The sequence below is a fragment of the Indicator indicator genome, chromosome 3 (assembly GCF_027791375.1).
Source record: "Indicator indicator isolate 239-I01 chromosome 3, UM_Iind_1.1, whole genome shotgun sequence".
In the NCBI taxonomy this organism is placed as follows: Eukaryota; Metazoa; Chordata; class Aves; order Piciformes; family Indicatoridae; genus Indicator; species Indicator indicator.
The window spans coordinates 13,420,754-13,436,289 of NC_072012.1; the positions used below are offsets into that span (position 1 = coordinate 13,420,754).

The 15,536-nt window shown below is 43.0% G+C and overlaps 1 protein-coding gene across 1 annotated transcript in view; it reads right to left on the reverse strand.

The window, feature by feature from the left end:
- Positions 1-11,881: 11,881 nt before the first annotated feature.
- Positions 11,882-15,536, reverse strand: part of MKLN1 (muskelin 1) — a 114,600-nt gene continuing 110,945 nt past the window's right edge. Inside the window, exons 17-18 of the mRNA XM_054399953.1 lie at positions 14,490-14,544; positions 11,882-12,578 (exon numbers count right to left, since the gene is read on the reverse strand). Coding sequence (XP_054255928.1) covers positions 12,457-12,578; positions 14,490-14,544 — 177 coding nt within the window. The 3' untranslated portion in view covers positions 11,882-12,456. The remainder of the gene's footprint in view (positions 12,579-14,489; positions 14,545-15,536) is intronic.

The window sequence follows — 15,536 nt, forward strand, 5'->3', positions numbered from 1 at the left end:
GCAACCTTAAATCTTTCCCGAGCAGAGACCCATGAAAATAATAACTGCTCAGCAAGTGCTTAGAGTGATCTATATTTGAATAGGAATTGTACATTTATTTATTTTTCCAGACACCGTATTTTTAAACCACTAATATTTTATAGTAGACTTTTCCTTCCCCTATTTAAAGAACTATTTCCATGGGACACAAAAAAAATAAAAAAATAAAAAAAAAAACGGAAAAGAAGAAAGAAAAAAATGGGAAAAAAATGGGGGTTTTATGTTGAAAACATTCTTTTTGGAAACAAAAAAACAAATAATTAAAAATCAGGTAGGATATGAAGCAATGAGCATCTTTGGCCTTAATCTTTCCCTTTGTAGACTTGTAGCCATAATTGTTAGACCAAAAATAATAAACCACCCAGACACTTCCTTCTTCCCTGCCCTTCCTCCCTTCCCCACACTCCTCTTCTCTCCCCCAGACCAGCTTTAATACCTGACACATCCTACGACGAGATCATTGCTCTTCCCTTCTGGTGAGAGCTTTACAAGCAACTCAGATGTCCTTGCAAGAGACTTTTCTATTTTCAGATTCACAAGGAACCTGTAAATATTTTAGGGCCATTTATCTTCCCTTCTCACAGTGCCATGACCTGACTAATGAGGTTGACTGTGACTGTTGCCTACAGAAGACATAACCCTTAAGGGACTGCAGAAAGAAAACCTATTTCCCAAGGTTTGGAACAGGTTGTCCAGAGAGGTGGTAGAAGCCCCATCCCTGGAAAAATTCCAGGTCATGTTTTCTGGGGCTCTGAGCAACCTGATTTAATTGAAGATGTCCTGGCTGACTGCAGAGGGGTTTGGAATAGATGACCTTCAAAGGTCCAACCCAACCCATTCTATGATTCTAAGGTGGCTACCTGTTGAATCTTGCACATATCCTAGAGCTCTTATGTACTGTATAGCAGCATCTCTCACGGGGACAGGAGTCTGATTTACACTGGAATTTACTGAGGAACTGGATTGTAGAGATTCTTCTTGCATTTTCCTACAAGTATATTTTGAAAGCATCATGTATTTCTGTCAATAAACATTCTTATGTAAAAGACTCATTTCCTGGCTGAGTGAGAAGGGGTGGGGGGTGCAGAGCTTGGGCCCAAGAGACACAAATGCCCATTAGGTAGATGTTCTAACTGGTCATAAATGGTTGTGAGGTTGTTTGCAAACCCAGCACAGGCTCTGCATGATCCTGTTAGCAAGAGCATGTGAAATGAACGGAAAAGGAGGAGTAAAACCAACCCAGACTTTGAGAGGCAGCCAGCCACGAAGGACCTGTTATTTTTCCAGTATCCGAAGGGGGCCTACAAGAACACTGGGGAGGGACTTTTACAAGGGCTTGTGATAGGATGAAAGGCAATGGTTTTAACCTGGAAGAGGGTAAATTTAGACTGGAGATTAGGAAGAAATTCTTTACAGTGAAGATGGTGAGCTCAGGGAGGCTGTGGATGCCCCCTCCCTGCAGGTGTTCAAGACCAGGTTGGACAAGGGCCTGAGAAACCTGGTCTAGAGGAAGGTGCCTCTGCCCATGGCAGGGGGGTTGGAACTAAATGATCTTATGGTCCCTTCCAGTGCAGGCCATTCTATGAATCTATGATTTGCATGCAGAACAAAGCAGGACAGTGGTGCAAAAACTTCCCTTAACTCAAAACCCAGAAAACTCAGAGGAGTGGGATGCTCACTTGATGTGGGTGAGGGCAGCCCCACCATGGCCAGGGCACTTGTTTGAACCAACTGTGCCTTCAGGCTCATGGAGGCAAGAGAGCATGCCCTTATTTCTGCACTTCATCCGTAGTCAGTCTTCACCTTCCACCTCTCAGGCTGTGGAGGGTATCAAACCCTGTGCTTCTCAGCCAAAACAGCCTAACAACCTGAAAGAAGGTTGTAGTGAGGTCAGGCTCAGTCTCTTCTCCCTAGCATCAGGTGATAGGATGCAGGGTAATGCACTGAAATTGTGCCAGGGAAGGTTTAGGTTGGATATGAGAAAAAAAATTCTTTACTGAAAGAATGGTCAGATGTTGCAACAGGCTGCCCAGGAAAATGGTGGAGGCACCATCTCTAGAGGTATTCAAGAACAGTGTGGACATGGCAGTTTGGCACATGGTTTAATGGCTGTGGTGTTCTTAGTTTGATAGTTGGACTTAATGAACTTAGGAGGTCTTTTCCAACCAAAACAATTCTATGACTCTATGAAGGAGAGCCATCACACAAGGGCAACAGCAGTGTGAGCAGTTCAGCATCTCCATTTGCCTTCAGGTGCCCAAAACAACAAACACAATTTGTTCCAGGTTAAATGTCTATTTATGCAAAGAAAAGAAAAAAAATTAAAAAGTAATTTAAATTGATTCAAACATCAGTGTTTTGCATCAGTCCTATGTTCCAACTCAGTGTTACCCCCGCCATAAAAGTTCTTGCAACTGCTAAGCACATGCTGGATTGACGGGATCCTGAGCCAGCCCATCACTGGTTGCAGGGAACAGGGTATTTTCTCAGCTGTGCTGCAGGGCAGAGGGCAGCTCCTCCAGCAGGAACAGTGCCTGCTGCCCAGACACGACACACCACCAGTTTCACAGCTGCTGCACCACAAGCCCTTCAGGGATGCTTTTCCATTCTCATAAGCAAGCATTGTTAGAAGAAGCAGACTTGAAAGAAACACCCTTGCTAGCATGTACATTTTTATTAAGAAAAAAAATGAACAAAATACATTCTCTCCTTATGTACATTACATACAACATAACTACATTTGTAGATATTCCTTGTCTCACTCATTCAGTTATGTACAGCATGGGGCTTACACATAAGATGATTTATGCCAAGGAAGAAAAATAACACTCCAGGCTGAACAAAGACCATCCATTTCTCTTCAAGGAAAAGAGCAGGATGGGGAACCACCACAGTCCAGGAATGCTGCCTGTGACCACCATGGGCTCAACACAGGACTAGTCAATATCTGACTTGCTTATTAACCCATGTGTACAGTTCACAGTGCTCATCACCCCATGGATGCTCCTTTCCAGTCCAAGGCTGTCTGCACCTCCCAGTTCAGCTCTCCTGTGGTCAGGCATCCCACATAGCTGCAGGACAGACACCAAAGGGATTTCAGACAGACACCAGAGTCTTCAGGATTGCTGTAAAGATGTGTCAAGTCAGAAGTCAATACAGAAAAAAGAACAGGGCCAAATTTTGGACACAGGGTAGACAACTCCAAAGCACTACATAAGGAAAATCATCTCTCTCTTAGGGTCCACAAGAGGGTATAGAGGACAAGATAATGAACACTGAAGGTCCCATACAAGCCAACACTCGTATAGTGCTGTGGCAAGAGCAGAGGCAGCAGCTTGAAGACACAGCTTGAAAATGCACCCCTAACCAGGTGATGGTGTCCAGCCAGCCAGTTTACTGGTGTTCAAACCCAAGCTACCCAGATCCTGTCTACACTCATAGCTCACCTAAAGGAGAGGCTATTTCAGCAGTTCCAAAGTACCATGCTCAAAGAGGGAGGGTTACTGAGCCTCGACACTTCTAGCACGAGGCACACTGCAGCTCAGCATCTACGTGCACAAGATGCCCATCACCACCAGCCCAGGAGGATGGGAGCATCATCTCCTGTAACTGAGAACGAGCCAAAAGGCTTCCATTCCCTGTCACCACACAAAGTGGTCTGCAAGGTTGGGGCCTCAAAGACTCACACTCCCATAAACAGAATTGTTTGTCTAATTAAGCTCTTTTCTCTGGCTTACAGTCTCCCCAGCATCCTTTCATTTCCTGCTGTGGAGGAGGGCATGCTGGAAGACGTATCAGAAAATACAGCTTTGGTAAACAGTAACAGCTACTAATAATCAGGGGTTTGTTTTCTTTTCCACTACCCAGCAGCTTCTGAAGTGAAAAGTATTTTGCACATCAAAACATTACAGGAGGGGAAAAGGTGAGGAAGAGTAGGTATGATGAAGGAGAGTTGAAGGAAATACTCAGCCTCCACTGCTAGTTTGCCTTCCCAATTACCACAGCAGACGAGAGGAGAAAACAAGTCAGGAATAGAACAGTTATCTCCTCCATGGTTAGATAAAAGCCTTCTCCAGCACTGGAGGTCTCCACAGTGCTGGGGGAAGGAAATCACGCTTTTGAACATCAGGCATTACCACAGGTTATGCAGAGGTGGAAACATGTGCCACTGCTCAGGCTGGAATATTTGCAATGTAGTCACCACCTGCAACTAAGAAAGCACAGGTTGATGAGAGCCATTTTATCCTTTAAGAGCTAAGGGATTTTTTTTGTCAAAACCTTAAAAAAACAAAACAAAACATAACAACACCCCCCCACACTTCAGCTTCAAAGTGGTTTCTTCAAGACCCTGTTCCCATGCTGCAGCACTTCATTTTAGTGAAACACCAAGTGATTGATTGAATCCCTTGGGCAGCTGGTTACAAAGTCAGGATATTTAAAAGTCTTATTTTCTCATTGTTGGGAGAAAAGCCTGTCCAGTGCCATTTGGGATGTGGAGAAGACTGCAACCACTGGAGTTACTGCTGTGGTCCAGCCTACCCACCATCACAAAGTAGCTAATCTCCCTTAATCTCACTGGCAGCTTTCACCAGACAGCTCAGAGCTTTTTCAGGTTTTAACAGCCTCTTCAGACTGTCAGACCGGGTCTGAGAGCGGACTGGTGCTGCACAACCTCCAGTAAGTCTGAGCAGTGTTAAGCCCAGCTGCCTTCCTTCAGCTGCTGCAGAGGGACCACAGAGAGAGAGAGAAAAAAAAAATGGGTTAGTCTCTCTGGCATTTTTGAGGTGGAGAGGGACAAAGTTGAACTGAAGCTCCAGGACTAGAAGATCCTGGTACTGCAACACCTCCACTTGAAAAAGAGTCAAAGAATCCAGCTCACATGAAAAAATAAGCTCTAAACAGCAGACCTACTTGTTCAGAGAGTCTTCAAAATCCTTCCACAAAAGACAGACCACATCTTAAACATACAAGAGTTACCATTACTTTATCCTCTCTTCTCATTTCCTCTGCATCCTGCTACACTGAGGACATCAACCAAACACCCCAACTACCAGCTGGTGAAAGATCTGGGATGATGAAAGCAAGTAGCAGAAACCTAAGGCAGCTTGTGGGTTGGCATCATCACCTTTTTCTTCTGTCAAACAGCTATCAGACTCTTGGGGCCATGCAAGATGAATCTTACTGAGACAAGAGGGATGGTTCATCACAGTGCTGAGGGGCACAGGTATGGAGGTATATGCTGTAGTGTCACAGATGGGCAGTCAGCCTCCCCATCCTCAGCCTTTGGAGAGAACGTAAATCACAAGGATCTTCCCTGACATTTTTACAAGGACAGGTAGTGACAAGGGGTGATGGATTTAAACTGAAGGAGCATAGATTTAGATTAGATGGAAGAAAGAAATTCCTCACTGAGGGTGGTCAGGCACTGGAACTTTGAGCAACCTGGTCTAGAGAAAGGTGTCCCTGCCTATGGCAGGAAGGTTGGAACTAGATTATCTTTAAGGTCCCTTCCAACCCAAACCATTCTATGATTCTGTGACTGTTTCAAAGGCAGCAGTAAGGAGTTTTGCAAAGGAAGCAAGGTGGTTATGATGCTTGACATGGAGAAAGTGATGCCTCAACCACCATACAGCTCTAACGTTTAACTCTTCAGTAGGTGCTGCATTAATCTTTGGGAAATCTGAAGGCACAGCACTTTAATAGTGGTGAACAGTCACACAGGGAATGAAAAAGTCAGAATACATGGGGGAATACTCAAGAGACCATGCTTTGACCATCACACTGGATGGACAGCATATAAACTAGTGACAGATTTTTCCTTTCAAACTAGTAGTAAAACTAAAAAAATCTAACCTGGTAGAGACAGTTTTTAGATATTCCCTCACACCACTTTTCCCCAGGAATGAACAGTGATGCCACACTTGAGCTGGACAGAGTCAGCTGATTTCTGAAAGCTCTCAAATACTGAAGAGTCTCCAGGTCTTCAGTAAAAGCTGTGCTGAGTTATAGCAAACAGCTGGAAGCCAAGACAAGACATACCTCTGTCTGCAAAAAGTGTAAATTAAGATTTCAGGATTCTGAAGGGATACAGTGCCAGTAGCTTAAGCAAGTCTGTAGCTGTAGCTATTTGAAAGCAGAGCACTGAATCTGGGTCACAAGAAGTATTCTGGAGTTCAAGTATGTGATAGTGAAGGAGACAGCAGCAATATGTTACCTTTAGGATGTGTGCTTGGGGAAGGTTCTGGGGATGGTGCAAACCTCTACACCTAAGCCATACAGCTAGTGTTATGCACAACCCATGCGATCCTCTGCAGAGGCTTACACATAATCAAAGCCTGTGTGGTTAATCCAAAACTCCATCCACTTCTTTCACCTCTGCCAGAAGACCAAAGGATACCTGCTGGCATCAACTCTGCTGTGTTCTTGTGGGACTCTCAGAGAGCAATAAGCAGGTCATTAACTGGCTTCCACTCTAAAACTGCTTTTGGATGCATTGTCTACAGATTAAAGCATCTGGAGTCAATTTATCCAAGTGCTGAGCCATGTGCTATTATAATGGTTCCAGTACAGTAAACCTCCCTTTTCTCCTCTCCAAATTTTCATTAAAATAGAGCTTTCAGTAAAACAGGGATTTTGCCTATAAGTCATTACCACTACTTGAATAACTTCCAGCACAACCTTTTCCAAGGCAGGATATGATCAGCTCTACCATACCCAGAGGCATTCAGATACACTAACAAGCTTCTGACAGCAGGTTTGTATCTCAGCAATATTTACAGTTTATATACTATTGATCTAGATCAGGAACAAGTCATGTAGCTGTTCTTAAACTCTCCTTTCATAAAATAAGCCCCTTCTCCAATTTCTCGTGTGTACTCATTAAAACTGGCAAAGCTCAAGAGTTTCTATAACCTTCCTCCTAATCACAACAGCAATAGTTTTCTTCTTTTTTTTTCTTTTTTTTTTTTTTTTTAACTGGGTACACCTCTGTGTCTGTAATAACTACATCTATAAAACATCACAAGCACTTCCAGAGACATACATCAACTTCTTTTACTGTCAGGAGTTTACTTGACAATAGCCAAGCATTCCTTAACTCTGAGCCAGCCACAGTTAAGCAACTAAACCTCACAGCATACACCCAGACTCCAGGTTTCACAAGACATTTTTTCCACTTCTAAAAAGGTACCGAATGGAAATGAATCTGACTTTTGCCACTGTCCCCAGAAGCAGCACAGCATTACAGAATCACAGAATACCTTTGATTGGAAGAGACCTTCAAGATCCTCTAGTCCAACCTTCAACCCAGCAGTGCAAGGTCACCACTAAAACACGTCCATTACATCAACAGAACCTACAGAGGTGCAGAAGCATTCAAATTGAAGGCTGCACAGAGCTAATCCAGACTAAAGTTTTGCTCAACAAGCTCTACAAAAGTATCTCCTCAATTCTGAGGGGAAGCAGCAGGAGAATTAACAGTATTAGTGTTTGAGGTACCTGCCACCGTCCTGTGTTTGAAACAAGCAGCATTAACACTCATCTTTGTTACAGCAAGAGCAGCAAATGAGTTTCAAGTGCTTCTCAGAACCCTGCTCTGAATTTATCACTCATTGTCTGCAGCACTCACAAGTGCAGGTTGGCACAGCATGGAAAACTCAGCCTGTGACTTGGTGACAAAGAATACTCCCTTCTAAAAATGTGCACATAGCAGGAAAATGATTCAGAAAGCAGCTGTTCCACAGACCCCTATGGAGAACACTCTTCCAGAGTCATCATTCTGCTTTGGAAGGAATCTGTTCTGGAAGAAGGAACAGCTAATGGAGACCCTGACACTCGTGGCTGCTGAATAAAGACACAGACGAAACTGTTGCCACTAGCCCCACACCTCTGCAAAGAGCCTGCCCTCCTGCAAAGAGGAGGGTCCACTTGACTTCCTGACTACTCAATCATTACAATTTCAGGTTAGGTTCTCAAAATAGTTGCCAAAATCTTTAAGCTATTTAATTTAAGCCTGTCACCACAGCCTTATAATCTTTGTAACAATAATTTTCAGCCTGTGATTTAGGAGATTTTCCTAATTTCACTCTAGTTGCCACTGCAGAAGGCAAATACCTTCAAAGAGCCTTTCAAGATGGGTCTTCACAGATGGATTTTCCAAACTGAGAGCATCGCTTTGCTAAGGGATGTTCTGGTGGGAGCCCCCTCAGCCTGACCCCTGACCTAGTGTGTACCTGTGTGCACATAGAGCCACCCCGGGCAAAGAGAATCAAATCTCAGACATTTATTACCACAACAGAACATGACTACCTATACTACATGCACAAGTTGCTGTCTAGAAAAAGATCAAACTATTTTTTACCAAGACAAAGTTCCCCTTCCTCATTATACTCAGCAAAAGGAAGAGATGATTACCAATATGTCACAAATATTAAGAGAGCAAGAGAGAAACTACAACTAATTTCAGTAACCACTTTGCATCACCCCTTGGGTCTCCCTGGACCAATATTAATTAATACGGTCCTCAAAAAAAAAAAAAAAAAAAAAAAAAAAAAAAAAAAAAACCAAAAAACAAAAGGCACAAGATCTATGGAATCATAGAGGTTTTCTCCAACAACAACAATTTCAAGTTCACCCTTTGGCCTAACAACACTATGGCCTCTAAACCATGCCACAAAGTGCAATATCTACACGTTTTTTGAACACCTTCAGGGACAGTGACACTACCATGACTCTGCCATGTCTATAACCTCATTTTTAACAATGTTATCTAAGTAGGTCCTTCTGCCACATGAAAACATCTTGGGTCACACACACTATCATGTCATGCTTGGGAGATGTCTTAAGGAATTCTGCCTTGTGAGTGCTATGAGTGGTTGTACAAGACAAACATCAGGGAACTCAAATTTGTCTAATCTATGTAACCAAAAATCAAACCTGAAGGGCTTTATTTCCCTAGGAAAAAGTGTCACTTGACAGCAACAACTGTGCATGAAGAATAAGCTTGTGTTTTACAGTGAGATGGTCTACTCAGTAATATTGTAAGGGCGTCTATGCTGAAGGCCAGGGTCAGTGAAGAACCAAGAAAGCAGCTAAATCAAGAGTGAAGCCTTGATGTCTCTATCAAGTTTATCTCACCATGACTTCCTACATAATTAAAAAAAGACACACCAGAAGTGTGTAACTTTGGCTTTAAGAACCTCAGTCACCATAAATTAGTCCTCTCTAACAAGCTCTGATGCTTTCTTTTGCAATACTTTATTTACAAGCTCACACAATTTAGAGACAAACAACTGTAGAGCAAAGATTACGTGCTGTTAAATCCATAAAGTCACCTCATAATATAAAGGCAAACAGAGTGTGTTTGTTTTGCCTAAGGTAAAAGTCTCAGCTATATCCTGCAAGCAATGAGTGTGAGGTTTGAAGACCTCTCACGTACAGCTCATGGATTTGTAACATCACATGAACATCATCAGGTGGCTGTTTTCAGATCAAGTGAGTTTCCTTTTGATTGGACCTTAGTATTTCTGTATTGATCAAATCTAACACTCTCCTGGAATGTCACCAGGACCTTCAAAGATCTGTGTGCAATTAAATTCAAACTCTCCCTGTTAGTGCTTGTCGATAAGTGGCTTATTTTGAAAGGAAATTTATACTTCACTGCTCAGAATTGCTGATCAGTTTTTAAATCAGGTCGTGTAGCATATAGCAGTGTAAAGAAACTGGTTCATTTGGACTCCTCACTTTAAGGACACAGAACCAAGAAAGACTCTTGGCAAAGCCACAAGAAGCCTTCACTTTGGATTAACCTCTCTGGCCACAGGGTGCCTCTGCTGCTCAAGAAATACTCCGAAGCTGAGTGAATGCTTTCTGCTGATTAATCACCAGCTGCAATCCATAAACCGTACTGGTGCGAGCCGAAATCGATCCACTCGGGATGAAGGCAGGTCAGGATTTGATCGTTCTGAAGCGCTCTCATTAGTTGGCATTGTCAGTCCTGCAGAAGCAACACTGCACCTTGCTCAGACAAATCACTCATTTATGCTACGCTACAAAAGCCCCAGCCAGGCTGTCAGGCTCTGCACGCATCCCTGGCACGAAGGACAATGAGTTGTGATAAACTTCTACAAGACAAATCAAGCCTGATGCAATGCCCTGCTCAGCATCAGTGCTGTTCACAAAGCTTCTGGCATTCCTCAACCTCCACTGTCTGCTCCATGGGGCTCCTCAGGCTAGTTGCATCTTTTGGGTTCAGCCTCATCAAAGGTGTGTGCATAGAAGTTTATGAAGAACTTGGATGATCAGAAAACTGTCACAAAAAAAGCAATTAATCACCTGACTGAAGTTGCAGAGCATGCAGACAATGAGATCAGGCAGTAAGTGAGCACAACATCACTACAGTTTTAAGTACAAGAGGGCTGCAGCTTTTTGGCTGGTTGTGTTAAAAGTGCTCAGTTCAATCTCAAAAGAAGCAACACCCCAACTGGAATATTCCCCCCCAAGTATCTACATTTGTACCATATAAACTTTACTAAGTAATTAACAAAACAAAGGTAGCAGTGATGTAAAACATTTGTACCATATAAACTTTACTAAGTAGTTAACAAAACAAAGGTAGCAGTGATGTAAAACTTTCCATGTCACTGGGAAAAAAAAAAAGAGCAATGTTTCAAAGAAATAATTTAATCAGATTTTATGTCCTGGACTAGGTACTGAATGGATTCTTCCACAGATATCTGATTTGCCATCCACCAAAGTGTATGATGTCTAAGCAGTCTCCAGTTACAGTTTACACAGTATTTGTACAGTCCTCCCTGAAGACAAAGCCGAGCCCAGCCTCTAATACATTGTTCCTCTCCAAGTGATTAAACACTACTATGAGTTTTTAAATTTATTTCTAACGTACCAGGGCTACAGTAGTCACACAAAGAACGTGATAAAGAGGCAATACAAGGCAATCAAAGCAAGCAGACACTCAAGTTCTGGAAAAAAGACACTTCACTAACTCTTTATTTCAAGAGTCCAAATCATCTTTGCAAACACAAAACTTCCATCAAGTTCAACAGGAGCTGTGTAGCCACAGCGGGCGCAGCAACGATACCCTACTGGTATCAACGTTTCTGGACATAAAGCTTTGCAGTCTTGTATAAATATTTACAGCTGCCAGCTTGTACTGAATGCTCACTGGCACTGAACGCAGAAGGTTTCTAATGCTGGGGAGGCAGATCCTTCATTCCACTTCACAGTGCAGCACCAAGCCCTTACCCTAGTTATAAAGAAGGCTTTCAGCAAGGAATATATTTTTTTTATACATATGCATCAGCTTGCTTTCAAAGAGATTTATGCTAAAAATGCCTCCCTCACATTCAGATCTAGGTCTAAAATGCATTTAGAAGTGAATGAGCCACACTACATAGGAAGGAGACAAGCTGTTGGGAGCGATCCTCTTTACACTGACACAGACAAACACACACAGAAGCATAGGTGCAAGTAAACAAAGACAATCTGCCTCAGAAATCCTACACCCAAGCCGGAGTTGGGTTGCAGAGGTTGGGTGAGCGTGGGGTGGAAGACCCAGTTCTGCCAGGTGCAGCGAGGACCCGCAGGGTTTCTGATGGGAAGAGCACAGCAGCAAAAACAGGACAATCCCTGAAAAGGAACCTGTGCAGACGAGGACTGCACTCCTGCTTTCTGATGGTTTCTCTGAGGTTCCCACTCGCCTGTCATTTTTAAGTGGAAGGCTCCAGAGAACAGAAGACAGGCGTGTAGGTAGTCAGGTTTTCATCAGGTATCAGATGCAATTAGACACTTCTGTCAGCTCGATTCTGGGACGAGGAGACAGGCAATTTGTAACACGTGCTCCCCTTCACATGACACACTGTGATTACAAGACTCAAGACACATACAGAACTATTACCTCAACGCGTGCCTGTGTCCTGCCACCAAGTAATTCAGCTGCTGAGGATGAAGTTGTAGGATAAAGCAATAAGTCATGACTAGCTACAAATGAGCAAAGAACAACCTTCCCCCCGCTTTTGCATCAAACCCGAAATAAAACCCATCATCTTCAATTCCAGACAAATACCAATTTTCCTCTAGAGGCAAAAAAACAATTGCTGCATGATTGGGTTTTATTTTTTTCTTCTTTCCCCCCACATTTTCAGCTTACATTTGCTAACTCAAAATCCAAAGTCAGAAAAAATATATATATATTTAGTCAGAAGTACATCAGTTACATTTTATTAACCTACTCCAAGGGAAAAGCTTCAGGGATTCACCATACAAGTATAAAACCCCTTCCAAACACCGAGGGGTTAACTGTGTTACTTCATCCCAGCAGTCAATCAATGCAGTAAAAAAATTAAAATACTGAAAATGGATGCTTTTCCCCTCTTCCACGTGTCCAGTGATTGCTCCGTTTTACAGCATGATGAGGTCCACCAGGTTGCCTTTAGGAGGGGTCATGTTGTCTGGAAAGAAGTTGACCAGTGTGTCAAACAGCTGAGTTCTCTGCGCATACGTGTGGTCAACGTCTGAAAATCCTGGGGGAGCAAGAAAATCACAGAATCATAGAATCACAGAATTTCAGGAGGTGGAAGGGACCTCTGGAGATCATCCAGTCCAACCCACCTGCTAAAGCAGGTCACCTACAGCAGGTTGCACTGGATCACGTCCAGGTGGGTTTAGAATCTCTCTAGAGAAGGAGACTCCACAACCCCTTTGGGCAGCCTGGTCCAGTGTCCTGTCACCCTCAAACTAAAGTTTTCCCTCATATTCAGACAGAAATTCTGTGTTCCAGTTTGTGCCCACTGCCCCTTGTCCTGCCTCTGGGCACCACTGAAGGAAGACTATAGGCATATATAGACATGTTAATATTTGCTACTTCTGCCTCAAGCAAGAAGGCTGCCACCTCTGTGTTCCACTACTATGTGCATGTTCACCCTGAGATCCTACCACGCCAAGCCAACACTGCAATCAGAATGCAGTGAAAAGCGGTAAGCAAACGGCTGTCAAGCTCATTGACAGTCCTGAAGAAATAGGAGACGTGAGAGTCCTCAGGGGACTGCTCTGTTGTCCCAGAAAACAAAATCCGTGTAGCTATTTTTATTTGGTGCCTCATTTCTTCTGTCCTCAGGCTTTCCTCATTATCTTTGCTACTGTCTTAACCAGAGCTGGTCCTTGGTACTGCTTGTAGTTTTCCTCGAGACAAGCTCTGCTGATGGTGGGAGTCCCATGCTGGAGTTGCTATTTAATCATTGGACTGGCAGCAAAGATCCAGGCTGCAGCTTGGCACAAGGGTGCTTTGCAAACTAGTTTGGTGAAGTGCTGCCTCCCAACAACTCAGAAGCATTGTTTATCCAAATTGTCATATTTAAACCATCAACACCAAGAACAATAGAGTGGGCATGCAACAAATTCCTCTGCTTTGTGTGACTTCAGTCGCTGGTATCTCAGAGGAATGCTTTTCAATTCAGTGAACTCACTCTCAGTTAATCAAAGTTAACCAAGTTAATCAAATGAAGGAGGGCTTGGGGTTTTTTGTTTTATTTTAGAAGCACCCTTCTACTGAATAAAGTTTTGTACTGTGTCAAGAACTAATCCATCTTTCAGAACACTTCAAAACAGGGAAAAAACAACTTTCTGAAACTTGGGTTTTCTTCCTTTAAGAAATTAATCTTATGCATCAACTAGATAACATCTTCCAAACCACACATTCTCAGCAGCTTCCCCATCCAGCAGTGCAGAGATTGTGCAGCAGGATTCTCGTTCCCTCAATTCCTCAGACTGGGAATTCTGTGTTCAAAACCCAAGCCACCCATGCTCCCAGCAAGAGCTTGGTATCTTGATGATAAGATATCACTAGAAGTATGTAAGTTATGCCCATAGACTTCCTATAGATTGTCCAAGATTAACCTCTCAACAGTTTAAAAGAGTTAACTGGACAGAAGAGTGAAACAAATTAGTGCTTTGGCTCAGACCTCCTGTTTCCAGCCCTACACACCACTGTTTTCCTCACTCTTGATATCCTGCCCAAAGAACTAGTTTTGCAAAGAACAGAGCGAACCAAACTACTCCAGGAATTGCAGTTATCACAGCAAACAGAGCCGTAGCCATGCTGTGACATTCCAAAGTGACATGACAGGAGGTGCTTTATTCTGACCAAAGCTTCTGTTTATTTGGGTAACAATGAAGCATCAGATGTAATAAGAGGCATAAAATGATCCCAGGAGACGTGGGTTTAAAACCACTGGTGACAGATGTTTTAAATATGGGCTGGAGGCATTGGACACTGGTCATTATAAATAATCTCTCAAGTGTCTGTGTGGTGGCACGTTGCATATTCGAACCCCAGAAGACCTACAATATTCATACAATGTAACATGTAACATAAAAACCAGTAGAAGCTAACAGGAATTATCAGAGGGAACATTCTTCTGATACGCAATACTCACCAAGAGTGGTGAAATCCGAGCCAGACTTAAATAATGCTGAGGCAAGAAGCTGAAACTGCAAAAAAGGAAGTGGAAGGACAAAGAAAGAAAAAAGTGTTATTAAACTGCACAGGAAAAAAATCCAGAAAATTCACAGAAGTCCAGGTTCCTGGGCTTTCTTTGCACAATCCTTAGAACTATTGTGGCACACACATAAATAACAGCAGAGATTTCCACAGGAGCAATATAATTTGTTTCCTTGGCAGAGCAAGTTGCATGGTTTTACCTAGAATCAGAGCAGTGCTGATGTAATGACAGGCATTTGACTGGGAGCCCTAAAACCTAGGGGGTTTATATATTCTTTTTTGCCTACCTGGTAGATACCACAGTGCAGAAGCGTAGACCCTCTTCCCTACAAAAAACAGTGCCAGGGATGAATTGAGCAGGCTTGAGCAAGCAAAGATTAGATGGCACGACAACAGGGTGACTGCTGCAGCACAGCATGAACTTCACGATCACAGAGAGCTTTAAATGGCAACAACCTCCCTGAACTATCAGAGAAGTTCATATCACAAGTTTAAGGCAACAGCTTTTTAACTTAAAAAAACCCCCAAAGCTCTTCACTTGGGAACATCAAAATCATGAGTACCAATGTTTTAAGTAACACATTCACTGTTTCATTCTTCCTTAATGCCTTACTGATAGAGGTGAACACAGCACCTTCCTCTGCCCCCAGCTGCTCTTTTCAGTCCCCCATGTTGTGGCAAAGCCAAGTGCTTTGTCATGTTCCCTTGAAGAATTAGTTGATCCCTTAAAGGCTTGTAATCTTTTATCTCCTCTGTGTGTCTTTACAGCACACAGGGGAACAGAAGAGAAGCAAATATCTTCAGGGAAGGAGTGGGAAGAACAGCCAGGAATTACATATCCATCAGTTTAAATGTCAACAAAAAAAGTGGGAACACTGGCAATTTGCTCTAGGATACCTCTAGGAGCGGAGAAAGTGACAATCACCACCAACGTGGATTTGGCAACAAATTGTATCACATCAATCTGATTTAATCTTCAAGA